This window comes from Epinephelus fuscoguttatus, linkage group LG17 (genome assembly GCF_011397635.1).
Source record: "Epinephelus fuscoguttatus linkage group LG17, E.fuscoguttatus.final_Chr_v1".
NCBI classification, from domain to species: Eukaryota; Metazoa; Chordata; class Actinopteri; order Perciformes; family Serranidae; genus Epinephelus; species Epinephelus fuscoguttatus.
The window spans coordinates 11,774-36,096 of NC_064768.1; the positions used below are offsets into that span (position 1 = coordinate 11,774).

At 42.2% G+C, this 24,323-nt stretch overlaps 1 protein-coding gene across 1 annotated transcript; it reads right to left on the minus strand.

Annotated features, from left to right (window-relative positions):
- Nucleotides 1-2,109: 2,109 nt before the first annotated feature.
- LOC125904739 (zinc finger protein 251-like) lies at nt 2,110-21,810 on the minus strand. Its single transcript, XM_049602349.1, has 2 exons — nt 21,444-21,810; nt 2,110-8,802 (listed from the first exon to the last, which is right to left on the minus strand). The coding sequence occupies exons 1-2, from the start codon at nt 21,706-21,708 to the stop codon at nt 7,922-7,924; spliced, it is 1,146 nt and encodes a 381-aa protein (XP_049458306.1). The 5' UTR covers nt 21,709-21,810; the 3' UTR covers nt 2,110-7,921.
- Nucleotides 21,811-24,323: the final 2,513 nt, after the last annotated feature.

Genomic DNA, 24,323 nt, shown 5'->3' on the forward strand with positions numbered 1-24,323 from the left:
ACAGTAAAGACTGGTTTATTTTGTTACTTTTAGTTGGCCTAGATGACATTTGGTATCCCACTTAGTACTATATCACTTTGAATATTAAGTGTAAATCAACCCCAGGCTGCTCTTGTAGCTGAATTTGCTACCATTTCAGATTAAAAACCATAGACTGGTAAAACATGCCAGGCTGCTCTTTGAGGTTTTATGTATTGATTCTCTGTGTGACCAGTAGGGGGGGGGTTGCTGACTTTGCCAAATATAAATTGAAAGATTTTTCTCCAAGTTTGCAAATCTGTCGTCTGCTTCCATGGCCTTAATCACTGTAGATTACAATCTAAATACAACAAAAACCTCTACTTTTACAGGTGATGACCGAGTAGAACATGAAACAAGTGATGACCGAGTAGAACATGAAATAACTTATAGTAGGTGTGGGAATGATCAATAATCGGGAGGGGGGGGTTCCCTATTCAACTATGGATTCATCACCCTCCTTGAAACACACCATCTCTACAGGGTCTAATCGCCAAAGACTTTCATATTTTGCATTCTTATGTGTACATGTTAATAAACATTCCTTTACTATAAAAATGCGTCTCTCCTGATTGAAATAACCTGAAAAGTGACAATAGGCTGTGTAACAGCACTTGAGGGAAAAGACGGGAAACTGGCTTGTCCTTTAAGAAGATCCAAGACGACATGTTTCTGTCTTGGAAACTTGTTTTCTAAGTCCTTCCGATCAAACTTAGCAGCTTAACTTATAACATGCTCTCAAAGGGTGTTTTGGAGCCTAAAAACCTCAAAAGTGGCATGATGCTGTTTTGAGACCTTGTCCTTCAAGAAATGACAAATGACATGTTTCTGGCTTGGAAACTTGTTTCTAAGTGCTTTTGATCAAAAGTAGCAGCTAAAGTTTCAATGTGCTCTCAAAAGGCCTAAAAACCTCAAAAGTGGTATTATGCTGTTGTGGAGGTGGGCGTGGTCGGGATTCAGCTGCAGGAGGGAGAAGTATGGAGACGGCTCAGGAGAGCATTGCCAGGTGAGTTGATTTGCACAGCTGGTGCTTATTAACTAATTGTACTCTCCCTTTCAGCTGCAGTAGCGTGCTGGGCCTCAGAAGCCTGCCGCACACTACAAACAGGCTGGCTGTCAGGATTGTTTGACAAGGGCTGAAACTATTATTGGGTGAGACTGAGGGACTCTAGTGACTGAACTGCATGCGCCAGAAGAAGCTGGGCAACAGCAGGCGCATGGTGGCTTTATGTTTAATGTTTATATTGAAGTGTGTGCATGCAGCAGAAAATAAAAGGAGGTCTCTGTAACTGGTCTGTCGTGTTGGTGTTGTATGCCGAGGGAACTCATGGTAGCAGCTGGACTTGCTACAGCTGTTTTGAGACCAACCGCTGAGGGCAACCACTCTTAACCTCTCTTCTTTCAGAAACATCCCACACAATGTTTCTGGTTTGGAAACTTGTTCCTAAGTGCTTCCAATCAAAAGTAGCAGCTTAAGTTATAACATACTGTCAAAAGATGTTTCAGGGCCTAAAAGCCTCTAAGGTGGCATGATGCTGTTTGAGACCTTGTCCATCAAGAAGATCCCAAATGGCATGTTTCTGGCTTGGAAACTTGATTCTAAGTGCTTCCAAACAAAAGTAGCAGCTTAAGTTATAACATGCTCTCAAAAGGTGTTTCGGGGCCTTAAAACCCTGAAAGTGACACTGCTGTGCTTGGGTTTGAGTCAGCGTGGACCTGTGGTGCAGCAGAGTAAATTTGGCTGAGTTGAAGAACTGTAATTAGACTGTACTCTAACTGGCATCTGAGTATTTGTAACCACATATTAATCACCTTAAAAATGTATAGTTGCACTCTATATCACAGCTGGCACCTACCTGGCTCTGTGGCAATTTAGGCCTAACCTGCATGTCTTTGGATTGTGGGAAGAAGCCAGAGTACCCAGAGATAGGCCACGCTGACGCAGGAAGAGCATGCAGGCCCCGAACAGGGGGGCTCCCCCACCTTGGGTTTGAGCCCCCCACCCTGGGTTTGAACCAGGAACCCTCTTGCTGTGAGGCAACAATGATAACCACTGCACCACTGTGCCGTCTCTGTAAGTACAATCACAATGAAACAGAAAAACGCATGATTGATGCAAGATCCCTCTAGTTGGAGGTAGAAGTTTGATATGGTGGAAACCTGTAAATAAAACAAGTATTAAAAATAAATATATTTTCACGAAGGAAATGGAGAATGTCCATCAAGGTCTTCTAGTTTGCTTTATTGAAATACAGTAGCACAGATGCTTACAAAGTATGCCGGCATGAAGACTTGCATTTATTTCATCAACTCCTTCTCCTCGCCCCTCTAGTCCCGGTGGGCCACAAGACGCCCATACATCTGAACTAGTTGAGGATGTAACGGAGAAGTACTGGCGCATGCACATTACAGCAGTAAGCACAAGTTCTTACTTTACATGAATGATGTAGAATGTATAGATCTGAAACTGAAAATCTCCTCAAAGCATCTTGCTGGCAGCACACAGGCTACAATCAATCAATCAATCAATCAATCAATTTTATTTATAAAGCCCAATGTCACAAATCACAATTTGCCTCACAGGGCTTTACAGCATACGACATCCCTCTGTCCTTTGGACCCTCACAGCAGATAAGAAAAAACTCCCCCAAAAAAACCCTTTAACAGGGAAAAAAAAACGGTAGAAACATCAGGAAGAGCAACTGAGGAGGGATCCCTCTTCCAGGACGGACAGACATGCAATAGATGTCATACAGAACAGATCAACTTCATAAATTAACAGTAATCTGTATGACACAATGAGACAGAAAGAGAGAGAGAGACAGAGAGAGATGCAGGACAGGCGGTAATGACAGTAGCTTACAACAACAGTAATGAAAGTAATAATATTATAATTAATAATAATATATTAATATCTGATAGTATACATGTGTGACAATAATCACATGTGTATAATAACAGTAGAAGTATGACTAATGATAACAGCAGCAGCAGGAGGCATTTGACAGGACCATGGCAGCAGCACAACCACACACGTCACACTATCCAGGCACCGCTGCAATACGAGTTAACCTGAGAGACAGTGGAGCACAAAGGCTCCGGAGAAGAAGCCGAGTTAGTGACATCCAGAATGGCCGAGTTAGCAAGATGGACACGAGAGAGAGAGAGAGAGAGAGAGAGGAGAGAAGATGCCCAGTGTATTTTAGGGGGTCCTCCAGCAGACGAGGCCTAAGTCAGCCTAACTAGGGGCTGGTACAAGCCAAGCCTGAGCCAGCCCCAACTATAAACTTTATCAAAGAGGAAAGTCTTAAGTCTAGTCTCAAATGTGGAGCCTGCCTCCCGGACTGCAACAGGAAGATGATTCCACAGGAGAGGAGCCTGATAGCTGAAGGCTCTGGCTCCTGATCTACTTTTGGAGACTTTAGGGACCACGAGTAACCCTGCATTCTCAGAGCGTAGAATTCTGGTGGCATAATACTACGGGCACTATGAGCTCTCTAAGATATGACAGAGCTTGACCATTTAGAGCTTTATCAATTAACAGTAGGATTTTAAATTCAATTCTGGATTTTACAGGGAGCCAGTGCAGAGAAGCTAAAACAGGAGAAATATGATCTTGTTTCTTAGTTCCTGTCAGTACACGTGCTGCTGCATTCTGAATTAGCTTGAGTTTTTAAGGACTTAATAGAGCTACCTGATAATAGGGAGTTACAGTAATCCAGCCTTGAGGTAACAAAAGTGTGGACCAATTTTTCTGCATCTTTTCGGGTCAGGATAGGCCTAATTTTCGCAATATTACGCAGATGAAAAAATGCAGTCTGTGAGGTTTGATTTAAATGAGAATTAAAAGACAAATCTTGATCAGATATTACTCCGAGGTTTCTTACGGTAGTGCTGGAGGCCAGAGCAATGCCATCTAGAGAAACTATGTCATCAGATAAAGAGTCTCTGAGTTGTTTGGGACCAAAAACAATAACTTCAGTTTTGTCTAAATTTAACACCAGGAAATTGGTGCTCATCCAGGTTTTTATGTCTTTAAGGCAATTAGTACATAGGCATGATTCATTATGAACGTGAACAAACTTAAAACGATCAGCTAAATAAGATTTAAACCAGCTTAGCGCAGAACCTTTTAGGCCAATTAAGTGTTCCAGTCTCTGTAGCAGAATTTGATGGTCAATTGTGTCAAACGCCGCACTAAGATCTAATAAAACAAGAACAGAGACAAGTCCTTTGTCTGAAGCAATCAGAAGGTTATTTGTAATTTTAACTAGTGCTGTCTCAGTGCTATTTGATAACAACAAACATAGTTCCATAATTATGACATTTTATATTAAATATCATGTGTTAAAATTATGTCTTCTTTTTAGCCACCTTTCACCTACCAGTGCAAGATGACTTTGATATACCTGCACATTTATCAATATTGTCTTTCATTTGACCAACAGCTGAGCAAATTATCAAAATAATTAAACAAATTTGTAATTTTGACATATTGATGCTGTAACCACAATTTAGCTGGTTGAAAGGAGGGTGAAAAGAGGTCCTCAACGTTCAATTAGGCAAATTATCATCCTGTTTTCAACTGGAATTTAATGCTGAGATCCCGGTTGGTGTTCACTGGGTATACCATAATCATAAACACGTTACATGTCCACTGCAGACGTAGGTGAAAACATGGTTAACTTAGTAAGAAGAGCCCCGAAGCCCCTGCCCTGAAGCCCCCGCCCAACCACAGCAATGCATCCACCAGTTAGATTAACAGTAACACATGAGAATTTAATTTTAATTTTTTTAATTTTTTTTTTTTTTTTTAATTTTATATACTTTATTAATCCCTCAGGGGGACATTCAATTTTTCACTCTGTTTGTCAATTACACACAGGTCCGAACACACACATGCACAAACTGGTAAGTGGAGAGATTTCAGAGTGGGCTGCCCATGACAGGCGCTCCGAGCAGTTGGGGGGTTCAGTGCCTTGCTCAGGGGCACCTCGGCAGTGCCCAGGAGGTGAACTGGCACCTCTCCAGCTACCAGTCCACACTCCATATTTTGGTCCAGACGGGGACTTGAACAGGCAACCCTCCGGTTCCCAACCCAAGTCCCTATGGACCGAGCTACTGCCGCCCCAAGACGAAGACGAATGCAGAGGAAAATTAAACAGAAACTAATAGTATCTTTCTTCACGGTATTTTGTAACCGCCATAAAACTATCAAAAAACAACTTTGTATTTCTCTCATTCCAGCTTTGCAGTGCTGTCTCGCCTCACCAGCACTGTTTTCTGTTGCTTGCTCGTGCTCTCTTCTCGCTCGCCCCCTCTTTTATATTGATAATCTTTATTGTTATCAAATGAAGAGAGATGTCCTCTACTCTCTCTATCTGAATATATAGTTTCTCTGGATGGCATTACTCTGGCCTCTACCACTATCATAAGAAAACTTGGAGTAATATTTGAACATTTAAAGATTTGACTTTTACCTCCCATATTAAACATACTATCATATATTAATATATAGCTACTTACAACATATGCTACCACAAGTACTGTTATTATTGTTATCATATGATAACTCAATGTTATTGTAATTATTACTTTATTATAAATATACTATATTACTATATTAGTCATTACTGTCTGTCCTGCATCTCTCTCTGACTCAATTTCTCTCTCTGTCTCTCTTTATGTATCATTTTATCATATGGATTACTGCAAATTTATTATGTTGATTCTGTACACATGACATTTGTCTGCATGTCTGTCCATCCTGGAAGAGGGATCCCTCCTCAGTTGCTCCTCCTGAGGTTTCTACCATTTTTTTCCCCGTTAAAGGTTTTTATTTTTTTTATTTTATTTTTTTGAGCTTTTACTTATTTGCTGTGAAGGACCAAAGGACAGAGGGATGCCGTATGCTTTAAAGCCCTCTGAGGCAAATTGGGATTTGTGATATTGGGCTTTATAAATAAAACTGAATTGAATTGAATTTGGATTCAAACTGTTTTGAAATCTCAAGTTTGGAAGTTTGGCCGTCACCATCTTGGATTTTTGGAGCAGGACATAATGAGAGGGTGGAGCTGTGAAGAAGCGAGGGGTGGATCTGACTCATACAATGCAACAACGCTTCACAGCCTGTCATTCAAAGTTGCTACGCCCTTAATAATGCATAATTTTAAGCCTTCATAACATTTAAATGTGTCAGTTATATATACAGTGCCCTCCAAAAGTATTGGAACAGTGAGTCCAATTCCTTTACTTTTGTTGTAGACTGAAAACATTTGGGTTTGACATCAAAACATGAATATGAGACAAGAGATCAACATTTCAGCTTTTATTTCCAGGTATTTACATCTGGATCTGATACACAACTTAGAAGATAGCATTATTTGTAATGGAACACAAAATTTTTAGGTGAGCAAAAGTATTGGAACATATAAACTTAAAATAGATTAAAGTGAATGAGACTTAATATTTAGTTGCAAATCCTTTGCTTTCAATAACTGCATCAAGCCTGTGACCCACTGACATCACCAAACTTTTGCATTCTTCTTTTGTGATGCTTTTCCAGGCTTTCACCGCAGCCTCTTTCAGTTGTTGTTTGTTTTGGGGGGTTACTCCCTTCAGTCTCCTCTTCAGCAGGTAAAATGCATGCTCTATTGGGTTTAAGTCTGGAGACTGACTTGGCTAGACATTACCTCCACCGTGTTTCACAGATGAGCTTGTATGTTTGGGATCATGAGCAGATCCTTTCTTTCTCCAAACTTTCGCCTTTCCGTCACTTTGGAAAAAGTTAATCTTTTTCTCATCAGTCCATAAAACTTTTTCCCAGAATTTCTGAGGCTCATCTCTGTACCTTTTGGCAAATTCCAGCCTGGCCTTCCTATTCTTCTTGCTAATGAGTGGTTTGCATCTTCTGGTGTAGCCTCTGTACTTTTGTTCATGAAGTCTTCTGTGAACAGTAGATTGTGATACCTTCACTCCTGCCCTCTGGAGGTTGTTGCTGATGTCACTAACAGTTGTTTTAGGGTCTTTCTTTACAGCTCTCACAATGTTTCTGTCATCAGCTGCTGATGTTTTCCTTGGTCTACCTGTTCGACGTCTGTTGCCTAGTACACCAGTGGTTTTTTCTTCTTCAGGACATTCCAAATGGTTGTACTGGCTATGGCCAATGTTTGTGCAATGGCTCTGAATGACTGTCCATCTTCTCTCAGCGCAGACATTCAGTGCTATTTATTGTTTGAATAATCAATGTAATTGGGCAACAAAACACACCTGTCAGTGACACGTTCCAATACTTTTGCTCTCATGAAAAATGGGTGGGTTCAAACAAAAGGTGCTATCTTCTAAGTTGTGTATCAGATCCAGATGTAAATACCTGGAAATAAAAGCTGAAATGTTGATCTCTTGTCCCATATTCATCTTTTGATGTCAAACCCAAATATTTTCAGTGTACAACAAAAATAAAGGAATTGGCCTCACTCACTCAATTCAGCTCCTGCACAGTTGTCATGAATGTTTAAATTAGCTAAAGTGACCAAGACTGTTTTTTGTACCAGGTTGTAAACATGTTTATTTCTGCTGTTGAGTTGGCCATTTTAGCACTGGCTTCTGGAGCCAGCCTCAAGTGGCCATGAAAGGAACTGCAGTTTTTGGCACTTCCGCGTTGGCTTCATTTTTGAGCCTCAGAGGTTGCCACTTGGGACAAAAGCAGAGCCCATGGCAATTGATACATGTTAGGGTAAAGGTTGTGCTTTGACCCTGCAGTCGAAAAAGTCTTTTCCATTATACAGAGAAGACCCTGAACAGCTCTGAAACATGAAAAACCCAAGTCATTGTCAGTTGCCACAGCTCAAGAAGGAACTAAGAGTTGAAATGCTTCAGAATCTCTGTCCTTGTCTTCAGGCAGTCAGGTGGAATTGATGGGCACTGTGGTCAGGCCTCTCCTCTGACACGGGTGTTTGTAGAAGCAGGACAGCTGGCTGAAGCGTCTGTCGCAAATGGAACACCAGTACGGCCTCTCGCCAGTGTGCGTCCGCAGATGCACAGTCAGGTTGCCCTTCTCCACGAAGCTGCGGCCGCAGAATGTGCAGGTGAACGGCTTCTCACCTGTGTGGCTGCGGACGTGCCGCACCAGTGTTGCCCTCCTGCCAAAGCTCTTGCCACAGACAGTGCATCTGTACGGCCGCTCACCTGAGTGGATCCTCATGTGAGTTCTCAGGTTACCCCGCAGGGTGAAGCTCTGACCGCAGATGCCGCAGCGGAATGACGTCTCTCTGTGGACTCTGAGGTGAAGCTTTAGGTTCTCAGTGTGCTCCAGGTGCTTCCCGCACAGGCAGCTGTCTCTCAAATGTGCTGCGGCATGAGTGAGCACATAACTGATACTCTGGAAGGACTCACCACAAACTTTACAGCCGAACACCGGCGCAGGCTGAGGTGACGCATCAGAGGAGCTCCTCGCCTTCCTTCTGTCAGATGAACTTTGTCCCTCTGCTGCTGCCATCTCCTCCCATCTCCAGAGTCCTACAGCCTTGCTCCAGTAGTCTCCGCTGTCTTCTGTCTCAGAGGACTCGGCGAGGAATCCGCCATCACTCACAGCCTCTGAACCACCAGCTGGATCATAGTCACCATTTCGTTCAGACACTCCACGCTCACCACCAACTTCAGTTTTAATGTGAGCAGCCGAAGCAGTGCTGTTCATGTCATCCACACGGTCAGTCTGTTGCAGTTGGACACTGAGGACCTGATCATCAGGGCAGGGTCTGATCCAGGAGGAAGCCTGCACACAGTCTGAGGGGAGGCAGAAGACAAAAAGAAAAAGGTTTACAGAAATAAATTAATAAATAAAACAGTTTCATGCCTCCAGTCTCCATAGTCTCATCAAAATCAGTGGTTTCCAACATGAGGGTTCTGACCCCCACTAAGGGTCACCATGAGTCAGAGGAAGTCAAAGGCCTTCTAGATTTTAAGGAGTGTAAGAAAAAAAAATATATATATATACATATATGCAGTAGGTCTATATCTCAGCATTTCACGTATTTCTGTGAAGAAAACTAAATGAAAATGTTATTTTTAAAGTTCAGACTATTATTCAAGATATAAACTTAAAGAAATCTCACAGTGGCCCAGTGAAAAGAAGTTATATCCACAGAGCTGTCACTCATGGCCTCGCCCTGCTTTTAAAAAGTATGCAATTATAAAAAAAACAAACAGCTAGAAAACTAATGGACAATTGTCAGTGAGAAGAAAACACTGGAGATTTTCCAAAAAAAAGAAGCCATTTGTATGATTGTTATTAATGAAAACAAAAAATATATAACACAGATAGTTTTATAAAAGGCTTCTAAAAATAAGAGGAAAACTCATCTGTGATGATTCACAGGAAATAATCTGCTCAAGATTTACTTGAATCTCTCTTTCTATTTTACAGAAACTTCCTGCAGTCATTGCATTCATTATTTGGGTTAATTGTTCAGTTTATCAGTTGTTCTGTTCTGTTACTTTTAAGTATTAAATATAATATGAAATATCTATATAAAATATGTTACTGAGTCAGAGGTTGTTAGACATTATGAGAAAATGTGGCAGTAGCTCAGTCCATAGGGAGGGTCGCCTGTTCGAGTCCCTGTCCAGACCAAATATGGAGCATGGACTGGTGGCTGGAGAGGTGCCAGTTCACCTCCTGGGCAGTGAGAGGGCTGCCCTTGAGCAAGGCACCGAACCCCCCAACCGCTCGGGGCGCCTCACCAAGGGCAGCCCCCTCACTCTGACATCTCTCCACTTTGTGCATGTATAGGTCCTGTTTGTGCATGTGTGTGTTCGGACCTGTGTGTAATTGACAAGCAAGAGTGAAAACATTGAATTTCCCCTCAGGCGGATTAATAAAGTAAATAAACTTAAACTTAAAACTTAAAAAAGGAGTCCCTGAAGCAGGGGCATTAACACAGACAGTGCCAACAGTGCAATTGCACTAGAGCCCCTGGGGTGGAGGAAGCCCCGTTTCCACCAAACACTTTCGGTATGGTAACTTAAGAACCAAAAGGACCCTTCAGACATGGTACGTAGACCCTAGTGTTTCCACTGCAAACTGTACTCTTAAATGTGGGCAGGGTTGTTATCACTCACTGCTCCATCCAGCACATACTGTATTTTCTCATTATTAGTGACACAGAGGAAAGTCTGCACTTCAAGAACTGCACGCCAACATTTTCTGAACAAATTAAAACAGGCTGCAGTGAGTCTCTCTCCATTGGATATTTAAAAGTTGTGGGTTTGTGCATTTAGTCCTTCTAAGGCAAGCTCAGGGGTTTAGTGTTGCCGTAGCCCGACGCTATGCGACCCTGTTCTTTTCTGCAAGTGAGGATTGAAATTTATGCAGTTCACATAACCCAGCCAAAATTAATACATATAAATGGTTGAAGATTCACTCATTACTAAAGTAATCAAAGTTGTCATATGGAATATTTAAAGATGCAACAGATATGATTCAGGGGGGGTTTTTAGCTTTTCTTTTTTTTTTTCAAACCTGTCTGCATTAGTCTTAGCGCCACAAAAGGGTGTAAGCTTTTTATGAAGATTGATGCACTGTTAATCTTGCAGTCAGGTATTTTATACCCATACTGTGCGTGGTTGTGACCGTCACCCACCCTCCCTGGAGACTAGCCTATCAGCCTTTATTGGAAAAACTTCCTAATACGAGCCAGAGAGGGCCGTGATACACCGTAGTGTGTCAAGGGGAAAGTAAGGGACAGACAGGGGGGATTGATGGACAGGTGCGTAAGTCCTGCGTTAAATAGCAACAGTGCTGCGGAGAAGAAGGAGAAAAACAAACAAGCAAACAAACAAACATACAAACATCAATTCCATTGATGGAATAACCTGGTCATTCAGTATATTCAGGTAGTCAGCTGACCTCATTCTTTGAGCACATACTGTTGCTGAACCTAGACCTGACCAACTGCAGCAACCCCAGATCATAACACTGCCCCCACAGGCTTGTACAGTAGGCACTAGGCATGATGGGTGCATCACTTCATCTGCCTCTCTTCTTACCCTGATGCGCCCATCACTCTGGAACAGGGTAAATCTGGACTCATCAGACCACATGACCTTCTTCCATTGCTCCAGAGTCCAATCTTTATGCTCCCTAGCAAACTGAAGCCTTTTTTTTCCAGTTAGCCTCACTGATTAGTGGTTTTCTTAAGGCTACACAGCTGTTCAGTCCCAATCCCTTGAGTTCCCTTCGCATTGTGCGTGTGGAAATGCTCTTACTGTTGTTGTTCTTCGATTTGATCTCACCAAACGTTTACGTGATCGCTGATCACGATCATTGAGGATTTTTTTCCGGCCACATTTCTTCCTCGAAGACAATGGGTCCCCACTATCCTTCCAGTTTTTAATAATGCGTTGGACAGTTCTTAACCCAATTTTAGTAGTTTCTGCAATCTCCTCATATGTTTTCTCTGCTTGATGCATGCCAATGATTTGACCCTTCTCAAACAGACCAACATCTTTTCCACGACCACGGGATGTGTCTTTCGACATGGTTGTTTAGAAAATGAGAAGCAACTCATTGCACCAGTTGGGGTTAAATAACTTGTTGCCAGCTGAAAGATAATCGCCCATGCAGTAATTATCCAATAGGATAATACCTATTTGCTTTGTTAAATCCAGGTGGCGACTTTTTTTTTGGCCAGGCAGTGTATTTGAACCCTCCCAATGTGTTTATGAAAACCATCACCAGGGACCAGGGCCAATGTCCCTTGCCCTGCGGGAGAAGGTGGGCGGCGAGGCACCCCAAGGCCGCAGGAGTGCCCAGACCCCATGCCCAGGGAGCCACAGAGGCCGCAAGACACCACGCAGGCCCTAGGACCCGGGGCGGCAATGGCCAGCACCCCCAGAGAGCCAGAGACACACCCCAGATGGGCGGGGCAGGAAGGCCCGCCCACCCGCCGCCCAACGCAGACCCCCCCCACCCCCGCCCCCCAACTCACACCCCGAGAGGGCCAGGCCCCACGAGCCATACCATGCGTATCTACAGTGTGTGTTGACCCACCACCCCCCCTCTTACTATGATTCTCCGATCCCTGACGGAGAATCATTAACCCTACACCGTGAGCGTGAATGTGAGTGCCCATAAATGTGATGTAGTGCATTAAAATTGAGGGACATAGGAGACAGGTGGGGGCAAGGCTGATGGCTACAGCACACTGCTGACCTGCAGCCTGTGCAGCCATAAGGCACCTGTAATGTGTTCCCATCTGTCTCCCAAGATGTAGGTGTGTGTGGTGCTTTAAAATTGGAGGACAGATGAGGATGGCCTGGGGGTAGTATGGAGGGCTACAGGACACCACTGTCCCATAGCCTGCCCCATCGTGAAGCCCCCCAATCCATCAGTGGTCTGCACCTCGAAGAGTGAATGTATGTGGTGCGTTAAAACTGTGAAATGTGTGCTAGGTGAACTAAATGTGGTTTAGGAGGCCACGCCAGTGTAGGCCTGGCCCAAAGGCCGGAGGGATGGATGAGAGGGGCTAGAAGGTGGTGCCAACCAGACCCCGGCACTGGGAGGCCCCCAAAGCCCATGGGCAGCGGGCCAGGTGGGCCCCAAGGAAACCCAACAAGCCCCCACCGAACCCCGCCCCCCAAGCAACTGCAGCGTCAGGCCCCTGCAACGGTCCTGACTTGGGTCACACCGCCCGCAGCAAAACGACCCCCAGCAGAAGGACGAGGCACGCCACCAGGACACATGGACGACGGGCCCCACTCAGCCCCCCGGACCCCAGTGCGCAGGAGCACAGGCCAACCCACAACCCCGCCAGTACCCCGCCAGTACCCCCCCCCCAGACCGCCCCAGACCCAAAGCTGGACCCCCAGCCCGTCCGACCCGCCCCCCACCGCCGGCCGCACACCAACGGGCAGGCCCACGCTGAGCGGCAGCAGAACTGTTTATCTTTCCAATTGACTAGGATTGTTTTCTTGGCGATGGCAAGAGCTACTAGAAGAGAATTGCAGTGGCTGTTTGGGTGATCGATTGTCATCAGGTCACCAATTAAGTGCTAACAATTAAGTACTGTGATATCGTCACGGCTGTGATTTGGTCATAGGCACGAGGCCGCAGCCTGATATTGCTTTTATACAACAGTTCGACAGTTAAATAAGCAAGGCTGATTACGAAATGTTGAAAAATGAGGACAAAATAGATAATTTAAGCATTTTATTTGTCTTCCGCCAACAAAAATAGTTCCCTCAGGACTCCGCTGTCACCGTTGCTATGTAACGCAAACATGGTGCGCAAGGCACTTACTCTTCATACACACTGATCTACACGTTTCCGTTAATTGTGCAGCCGGTGAAATAAGTCTCTGGTGACTGCATAGTGGACTGTCGCTTCACAGGCACAGCTGACTCTGCCTTCTGATCTGACAGTATGTTGCTTTTCTCCAAGGCATTGAGCTCCGCTGATGAAACACTGACAAACCTGGATGTGTACTCAGATGGATTCAGCTTCTCCTCTCCCTCATCTTCTTCTGATGATACATACACAGTGAAATAACCGTGATGTTGTACTCCAATATCGTCACGGTTTTACTGTCTCTCGACCAATCAGATTGCAGGGCCGGAACTAACTTGTATAATGGGAGATAATGGGATCCTGCAGTCCAAAATGGAGGAGAGTTTTTGAGTGACTGTTGACCAGAAGTGCTGGATGGGTGAACATAACCAGAGGGCATGAAAGTAGGTGTCTGCAGTGTTCTGAGGACACTGAGTGCATATGTCAAACTGACTGAAGCCCATTCTATTCATCTTTTGTTGGGTGATGTGTGTTCTGTGGAGTACTTTAAATTGGATAAGTTGTATATTAGTGTTTCTTGTCATCTTAAATGTTTTTTTCCATATCTGAGTCCAGAAGTCTGGGTCCAGTGATACACCCAGCTCCTTTTCCCATTTTTTTTCTTTTTTCTTTTTTTTTTTTTATTTTATTTCTTTTCTTATCTAGCAGCAAGCTAAAGTTCAGGTGGACCAGGTCTGATAGTTTGGGTGAAATATTTATGCCAAGATATCTTATGTTGCCCACAGGGAAAGAACATTTTTGATCTGCAGGATTCCAAGAGTTCTCCGTTACTGGCAGTATTGTCGATTTGACCAGTTGATGGAGTAGTCGGAAAGTTTAGAAAAATTTCTTCATGTAAAGACGACTTCGGTTCTTGCAGATAAAGTAAAATGTTGTCGGCATATAGATTAATTTTGTGCTCTGAATTGGCGGAATGGATACCTATGATCTTGCTGTTCTGACAGACTGCCATAGCCAATGGTTCAATAAATACTGCAAACAGTAGAGGTGAGAGTGGGCACCCTTGTCTTGTTCCTCTCTACAAAGTGAAACTTTGAGATGTGATCCCGTTGGTGGTGACTGCGGCCTTAGGGGAATTATATAAGGCTGATACCCACTGGATAAATGACTCTCCAAAGCCAAATCCGCTCAGAGTGGCAAATAGGAAGGACCAGTTGACCTTGTCGAAGGCTTTTTCTGCATCAAGTGACAAAATAATTGCTTTTGTGTTGCTGCGTTGTACTTTACTCATCAGATTAAGAACTCTTCTGATGTTATTACTTGAGTGTCTGCCATTAATGAATCCCGTTTGATCATTATGAATTATTGATGCGATTATTTTCTCCAGCCTAGAAGCTTTGAGAACTCTTCTGATGTTATTACTTGAGTGTCTGCTATTAATGAATCCCGTTTGATCATTATGAATTATTGAAGCGATTATTTTCTCCAGCCTAGAAGCTTTGAGATAATTTTGATATCACTATTGATTAGTGATACAGGACGATAGCTAGAAGGAAGTGTGGGGTCTTTGTCTGGCTTTAGTAATAATTTGATTGCTGCTGTATTCATGTGAGGTCTTATACCTCCATTCTTTTTGATCTCTGTCACTGTCCTGAAGAAAAGTGGTGCTAATATTGTCCAGAAATGTTTTATAAATTCGGCAGGAAAGCCATCTGGTCCTGGAGCCTTACCTGTTGGCATTTTGTCTAATGCGCTCTCTAGGTCATTAAAGGGCCAGTGTGTAAAATGGGTTGAAAACCGTTGAAAACAGTGACATCAGTGGTCAAATTCTAGATTGCAGGGCTCACTCGCTCACCCCTCCCATCGGGTAAATGACGGTGACCTTGTAGGGACAAAAAGCCTTGCGCACTACTTTTTCAGGAGTAGGTCTATCTAGTGACGAGGTGAATGTTTATTTAGAAATCTAAGCCATGTTACTATATTGTAATGAATCCCTCACGAGCAGGAGACCAGAGGAGCGTTCAGGAAAAAGGCCCGTTTATTTGAGCACTCCAGAAACTCCGGTAACACTCCACTCCATCCCAAACTCTGACTCTTCTAGCGTAACAGACACACTTCATAACTTTACACACATACTCGTTTATCATACTGAGTGGGGACCCCCCTCCCCTCTCTGCTCCGCCAATCTCCAGCCCGCACACTGACTGACAGCGTAGCCGGTAAACAGAGCTCAGCTGTTTATTTAGCCTAGCGATATCTCCGGACTATAGTAGCTGCAATGGACGACTTTGAACACGATTTTGAAGAGTTTCTTGTAGCTGACACAGACCCAGAGCCACACCTGTTTGAGCCGGAGCATACAGATGAGGAACTCCATGTGTTTGATGCTGAGCGGGCGAGAAGAGAGGCTGAATGCACAGAATGGGATTCGGTGCTACTGCTGCCATTGTTGGGGAGATATATAACCAGGAGGGAAAGCGCCGCAGAGAGTGCATCACAAGGACTGAAGTTGCGTCTTCTTTTCCTCGCAGATGACGGTTTGGGTTCATTCTCTCCTGTTGCGTTGTAAGTATGGTCCATTTGCAAACTTTATAACTAAAAAAACTTTTCACTACTCTCTATCGACAAACTACTAACTCTCTGCTGTTTCCTCCTCCTTCTTCCTTCCTTCCGCTGTCTTCGATGGTTCATTTATACATGCGAAATGCGTTCTCTGGCTGGCTGGATTGTCCGCTCAGGCTGCCTTACATACATGGCAGCGCAAGATGGCAACCTCTCTAAAGCAAGGCCCTTTCTATATATATATATATATATATATATATATGTATATACATACATATATACATATATATATAAAAGCATAACTATAAGGTTACGAAAACCAAACGAATTTTATTTTATAGCGATTATACACTTCTATAAACAGATTAACGGGTAGAATATTCAGATTCAGATAGACAATAAACCATGCCAAATATTACACACTGGCCCTTTAATAGTCAGGGGAGCGTCTAAGATGTTTCTGTGTTCAGTGGATAATTGAGATAAATTTAGGTTATCGAGAAAAGCCTGAATATCTTCTGGGTTTGGATTGTTTACTGTTGAATATAAATTATGGTAAAAAGTATAGAAAATCTGATTAATCTCCTGAGAAGATTGTGTGTAAATGCCGGACGGCCCCTGGATTGTTGGTATCAGAGATTTTTCTTTATTGCGTTGGAGCTGATTAGCCAAAAATTTTCCTGATTTGTTACTGTGTTCAAAGTTATTATATCTTAGCTGCTGTATGATAAATTCAGTTTTATTTGATAGAATATTGTCCAGTTGCAATTTTGTACACTGTAATTGGCTCCATACTTGGTCACTCGGATTGTTTGCATATTCCTGTGTTAGTTGTTTGATTTTTTTCCTCAATTTTTTTTCTGCTTGCAATTCCTGTTTCTTCTTGTAGGAGGAGAACGATATAATTTTTCCTCTGATTGCTGCCTTCCCAGCTTCCCATATTAAAGATGGAGATAAATTTGGAGAGTCATTATCTTCAAGAAAGTTTGCCCACTCCCGTCTCACCATTTTGTCAAAGTCTGGGTCTTTAAGTAATGAGATATTAAAGTGCCATGTTGGGGACCGTTTTTGGATGGTTTCTATTTGCAGATTGAGTGATATTGGTGCATGGTCGCTGATAATGATTGGGTGTATTTTTGTGGTAATTTTTTGTGAGATGGAGTTATTTAAGAGAAAAAAGTCACTTCTTGAAAATGAGCGATGCACCAGAGAGAAGAAAGTATATTCCCTCTTCGATGGGTGTAGAGCGACTATCCAAAAGCAAAAATATAGTCGCCAAGAGGCTAAGTAGGGGAAAAACTTTACTTGCCGGACGCGCTGGCATGTCAATAAATCTTCGCTCCAAAGATGTTGCGTTTTACATATTTATTGCTGATAAAACAAATGTGAAACAACTTCCCAAAGTCTAAAAACAATTCCTTTTGCTAGTGTTGAGCGATCAAAAGCATCAAAGCAATCAAAGCGATCAGCAAAAGTGAGACTTCCCCCCCTCACCCTCTCAGTTCATTCATAAGAGCCGCCCGGTGAAGAACGGCTGATTTTACTACTATCGCTGCTGACGTACCACCAACACCACGTGACACATCCTCGTAAGTGACCAAATATGGCATGCAAAGAAACTTACTACAATACTACAGTAACAATAACTGGCACCTACAATGGGTATTTGAGTCTCCAGCCATCGCCAAGCCCAAAATCATCCATATATTCCTGTATTACCTTAGCCAATTGTGATTGCTTTGTATGTGCTGAGTTACTAGATCGGTCTAATGATGAGTTTAGGACTGTGTTAAAGTCTCCTCTGATTATAGTTGTCGAGCTGTCTGATAAGTTAGATAGTAGAGAGAAGACTGTGTGAAAGAAGGCTGGATCATCATTATTAGGGGCATACAGGTTAATGCTTGTATATAATTTGTTAATGATTGTTGCCTGAATAATGATGTAGCGGCCTTCTGGTCTGTTACCGTGCTGTTTAAAGTAAATGGTAGTCTCTTGTGGACCATGATAGAGACACCTCTTTGTCTGCTGTTATAGCAGGATGGAAAAAAATTGATTAAAATTTTGATCATTAAGAGATTTTTCTTCTGACTTTAGTAAGTGGGTTTCTTGTACTACTACGCACTCGTAGTAGTGATTGATAAACTCTTCTAGGTCCTCCACTCTGGCTGATGGTGCAGGCTGGAGTTGTCACCCGTTAGATAGTTATATTTGTTTGGCTAGTTTGTTGATATCTAATCTAGCAGCTAGGCGCTGCCATGTTGAATCTCAAAATCTCACAGTGGTCTCGTGGTCTCACGCTGCCATTCCTCCGATCCCATATCCAGAAGTCTTGTGTCCTTTTTTTTTTTTTTTTTTTAGCTTGGCGCCACCTAGCGTCAGTGGTGCTGGTCACACTGTCGCAACAACCAAACTGCCCGTAGGGATCAGAGATAATCAATAATATGGCTCTGTTACACTCTCTAAATTACATAAAATGTAGGGTGTAAAGCCACCGGTATACCTGTATATACCGGTATATACCTGCATATACCGGTATATGTAGAATGAGAAGGTGTGTGGACACTCTACTAAATAAATGAGTAAAGAGACCGAGCAACAATTATCAGATTTATATGAAGAAAAAACAAATAGTAATGCAAATAATTATACCAGAATGCACAGTACCAGTACAAACAACTCACAGCAAATTATACCAACATGTACAGTATCAGAAAAAAGTCCAGTGTTCACTTAGCTGGGCGTAACTTAGCTGGCCGATGTCCGTCGATAGCTGCCTCCGTGAGAAGAGAACAGAAAGAAGGGAGCGTGGTATCACTGTCCGAGGGCTGCCGTAGAATGGCAACCAGGATGTCAGCCGACAAACACTCGCTACCCGCAGCGATTTGCGATGCTGGCCAGCTAGGAATTATCTAGCAGCCAGTACAGTACAGCCCTCTCCCATCTAGCTAACATTTAGCCATGTTACTTACTGATCCATTAAAAAGAAAGCTAGCTGGACATCAGTTTTGAAGCCTCTTTGGTCACGGAGCTCCCTCCATCTCTTGAACGCCTGACTGAGGTTTACTCTTGTTTTTCCTCTTCTTTTATCACTCTCCTTTTTGCTCTTCTTTGCCTCTTCAGACAGAGGAGCTTGTATTCTTTTGCTAGGCCGTTTTTCACTTGTCTCCAAACTTTGTCCGTCTGCCATTGTGCTCGTGACTCAACTATCTCCTCCCCAACTCCTCATAAGGACCAGCACCAGTCCCTGATTGGCTGACCGACCAATTTTGCAATACATAACGTGTTTCCTGCTGTAAAGCAGATTTTTTTTCCCGCAAAATTTCGGCACCGGTGGCAGAAGCTTACTGCAAAGCCACTAAGTAAGCTATGTAAAAGTTGATAGTCTGATTTTACTGTGGCCACTACCCTGTGCAACCCACATTATTTTCATAATGATATATTTAGGAAAATATGCTATCTGATGCCTCTTTAAAGTGTGTTGATTGATTCAAGTCGTGATCTCATGCAGTGAGTATGTTATTTTTTCTCCAACTCCAGCTGATGCAAGAGGCAACAAAACATCCTTTCATTTCATTCAAAGTTACAGTTTACTAATAAAACGCTCCACGGTATGAACAGTGGTTACATAAGCCTCAAAACCAGCCACAACCCAGCCCTGAGTAGAGTGACCATCTGCTACTGACCAATCAACGGACTGCACTGTTCACAGCTCCACCTCTTCGTACCAGATGTGTGTGCAAGGTACCCCAACAGAAGGGGTACCAAAATTGGCAACGGTGCAGAACGGTTCCATTGGTACCATCCACAACTTTTCGCAGTGGAAAAGGGAAAAAGTGTACATGTCACAGGGTCATAGGATGTTGCATGTTTTGTTACTTTATTATTTTGCTGTGTTTTAGCTACGTTTATGAAATATTGAATGTTGTGTTACTTTGTTTATTTGCATGTTGTGTTACCTTGTTTGCAGTATTTTGAATATTTCAGTTGGAGTTTATGTTGAACTGCATGCAGAGTTTTCGTTTCCAAACTGACATGAACTGCACACGGACTCGCCCCCGGCAGCAATCAGCGCAACGAGCCACAGGTGGTGGCGAGCGCAGGTGACATATTCCTTTTTAGGCAGCAGCATGGGAAGCAACCGATGTGGCATATCATCCAGACGCCTGCGGTCACCCTCCAACAAGTCAGCACCCCGAGATGACCCCCAGGGCTCACCTCGCCGGGGCAGGCTGCAGGGTGCCAACTCCCGGGACTGAGGGAGAGAAAGAAGGCAGAGGACCCCAGCGAAGAGCCGGACGGTGAGAGGAGACCACCACCACCACAGGAGAACAACCACACAATTTTTGATTAAATTTTAATATGAGCAAATTATTATTATACTAAACGGAAATTCAGGCAGACTTTACCTTAAAATTTTTCATAAACCATTCTGTAAAATTACATGAAAATCGACATTGTGGGGGTCATATAGAACAAAAACCTATTGAAAGATTTATGTAATCTATCAAGGATTTATTTTTTATTTATTTTTTTTTTTTTTTTAAATATCTAGTATAAGGAAATTGTGATTACTCTAAAGGGAAATTTAAGCAGACTTTACCTTTAAATTTCTCAAACACTTATTTAAAATTATATGAAATCTGACATGGACATTGTGGGGGTCACCTAGAACAATTATCCACTGAAAGATTTATGTAACCTATGCAGGATTGTTTTTCTTGTCATTTATATCTAATATGAGGAAATTTTGATTATATTGTGTTGTGATTTGAGCAGACTTTACCTTTTAATTTCTCATAAGCTATAGAGTAAGGTTACATGAAAATTGACACAGACATAGTGGGGGTCACCTCGAATAAGAATCCATTGAAAGATTTTTGTAACTTATCAAGGATTTTTTTTTTAATTAATATTTAATATGAATTTTTTTTGTTGCAATTTGAGCAGATTTTCCCTTTAAATTTCTCATAAACTGTAAAGTAAAATTACCTATAAACGGACATGGATATGGTCTGGATCGTCCTGAACAAGCATTTTTTTTAGTGGCCAGTAAAAGATAATTTTATGTTGATATTTTCAAGTTCGAGCTCCTTTAAAAAAGAAAGTTCAGTAGAAAACCTCTAATATTTTGTAATGAAATTCTTCATATATTGTGCAATGCAATGCACCGTTTATTTGGTATATCAAATGGGAGAAACGGGGGAGAAGGCACTGCTGGAAAACGTTTGCGTCTTTGTCATTTTTGGCTGTTCCAGCCATCCGTACCGTAATACCAAGAACAGACAAGCATCAAAATCCGTGTCGCGGCTGACTTGACTGGACTTCGGCAAATGAGGGCTCACTTGACCGCAGTTAAAGGAAAATGGTTGTGAACACCAACAAGCAAAGACAGACCAAAACGTTGATATCGTTTCCACTAACACCAGTGGATCCAGATAAACAATAATAAGCTATTCTGAATGCGGGACTTTAAGTTGTAGGCCTACTGTAATATTTTTAGCTACATAGTGTTTTTATTTTTGTTTGGTTTGTTTGCCATTTTACCCAGCTAACGAAGCATAAAGGGACACAAACTGACCCTCTGCCTGTCTCCACTTCCCCTCCTCAGACTTCAGGCTGTCCAGCTGTCTCTGCTGTCGGTCTATCTGTTCCCGGTACCGGGCCACCGTTTCCCCAAATACTCCCACGATGTCTTCCACCGCTGCCGTCAACCGCTCGTTAACGAACACCCGCAGGGTTTCCATCTCCGACGTCGGGCTGCAATCCGACTCCATACCCCCGAAACCCTCCACCGCCTCATGAGGGACCGTAAAGGAGGGGAACATATGCCGCTCTGCGGACATGTTGGAGCGTTTTATCCTCCGGAATACTAAATGTTATCAGTTAATGTCGTTAAGACACCGTGTCCATGAGCTACACGTTTTCGGAAACCCGAAATTTCAACAACTTCTTCTTCTTTGATGTTTAATGGCGGTTGGCAAACCAGCTTAAGGTACATTACCGCCACCTACTGGACTGGAGTGTGGAACAGGAGATTAGAGCAGGAAAAAAAAACTAAATTCTTCTAACTAATTCAGTGTCATTCAGAAATTGGATAATGGCATTGTATGTTTTCCCAGCTGCCTTCCCTAATAGACCTTGCATTGAGAAATTTTTATGGTTTGACCTTGTTAAATGCTGAAGTAAGTCCTTTCTCATGCAAGTATATTTTGTACACTTGAGGAGTACATGTTCAACTGTCTCTAATAAGTTACAGTGTGAGCATTTCCCTGTTGGGTGTTTGCCTATTCTGTGGAGTGTGTGATTGAGCCCTGTATGACCTATTCTCATGCGAGTGATGATGTTTTCCTCTCTACGTCTCAGTCTGACTGTCCTCCTGTCACTGACCTGTTTTTGTATGTTGTGTAAATGCTTTCCAGTGTCTGCATTATCCCAGTGTTCTTGCCATACTGACTGTGCATATATCTTAATGACTGTTTTGGCTTCTGTTTTACATAATGGAATATGGAAATCTGTTTGTTTTATTCTAAGAGCTTGTTTGGCAAGAATGTCTACCTGTTCATTACCCTCGACCCCAACATGTGCACTATAACTGTGTTTGGTGTTTTGTTGTCCAAAATCCATTGCAGGGCTATTAATATTCCAATGAGTTCTGTGGTGTAGACTGATACATGATCTGATAACCGTTTCTTTATATATGTTTTATGGTCTGGAATAAATACTGCTGCACCTGTACTTCCTGTAGTGGGATCTTTGGAACCATCTGTGAAAATGAATACTGAGTTTGAATAATGCTGATCTAAATATTGTTGGACTATGCTCCACACTGGACGTTTTATTAATTTATTCTTTAATTCCTTTTGTATAGCCAAATCTACACTCGGTAAAGGGAATAACCAAGGAGGAATGGAAGAGACTGGGACAGAAGGACTGTACTCTAAGTGACTCAATCCTGCAGTCCTAGCCTTTACATCCGAAATTGAAACGAAGACAGGCTCCAGTTTAAATGTTATCTGTTTAAAGGAAGTAAACAAAGTGACTAAGCTCCATTTCAGAAAAAAGTCGCAGAGAAACAATGTCTGCCATCAATAGTTCCGGGAGAACTATTGATGGCAATTATTTTTAAACATGATAAGAGGTGGAAGAAATATTTACATTTTACTCTATGCTGAAGCAGTAATATCACCCTATAAAAATACTCTAAGTAAAACCGTAAAAACTTAGACTCCCATGTTTAAATGCCCAACTTTAAAGCTAAAATAAACATGTTTACAGCCAAAAAACGGGTTTGGTCTCTAGGGCTTATTACATCATTCATGACAACAGTACAGGGAATGAATTTTTTTTATGTAGGCTACATTAGTTTTATTCATAACCACAGTTATTATAATTGAAAAAAGTATTTAAGGCCTTTGTAATTTGTGATGATAGTTTTCTATTTCATTTGATTTCAAATAAACCCACCATGATTTAACAGTCCTGAGTAAATTTTTTATTAACTACGGAACACTCGTGTCTAGTTTATTTTAGATTTACCATATTCCCTGTAATGAATCTTTTAGGAAAGCACAGACTGTAATGACAGTTGTTTCGTCCTTTATTGTCAAATGTTCAAAGACAGCAACATTTGTTCTATCATTTATGTTGTTGATTAAAGCTAACATAGGAATAGCCTGTACTTAATTTAATAATTCTAGCAAAGCCGTCAATATGTCTCTGCATTATTACCATACTATACCCACTGGCTATTGTTTAAATTTAGACCAGATATGCACCATAAAAACCATCAACATACTTAGGGCATGATCTTCAATGATACCTTTATTTAAAATTAAAAGCTGCTTTAATGTCAGCAATGTTATTATCCATCAACTACACAAGGAAGAAGTTTAAATTACAGTAGAAATGGTTGACATGAGAAACCACAACATAAAAATAATACTTAATGTATACCTTACAGCGCCTGGTGTAGCACTCTCCTCATTCAGTAAAGTCTAAATTCTGGTATTGGTGAAGAAATAAAAGCTGCCTTTACAATTAAAGGGAGGATAGTGCAACAGTCAGTGAAAAAGCTGTTGTAGCAGTCCCTACATAATGGAGGTACTGTAAGGTGTAAAATGTACAGGAGCCATTATTCATTTTTAGTCCTTGTGTGTGAGACAGTTTATACGTAGCAGGCTCACAGTTTGGGGGAAGAAGCTGGAGCTGAAGTCTCTTCATGTTAACAACGTCTCAGTTTACTTTGGTCACTATGAAAGAGACAATGGGTGTGGTTACATGATGGCTTCTCATTCGGAATTAAATAAATCTGAATGAAATCATTTGGAATTAAAGTTTTTCCAGGTAGTTTACATGGGAAATATTCATTCCGAATGAGGGTTTACACAGGAATTTAATCGCCTTTATTCGAGTCAAGGTTTGGGGCAGAGAAGGTTTCTGATTGGATAGGGGGCGGGGA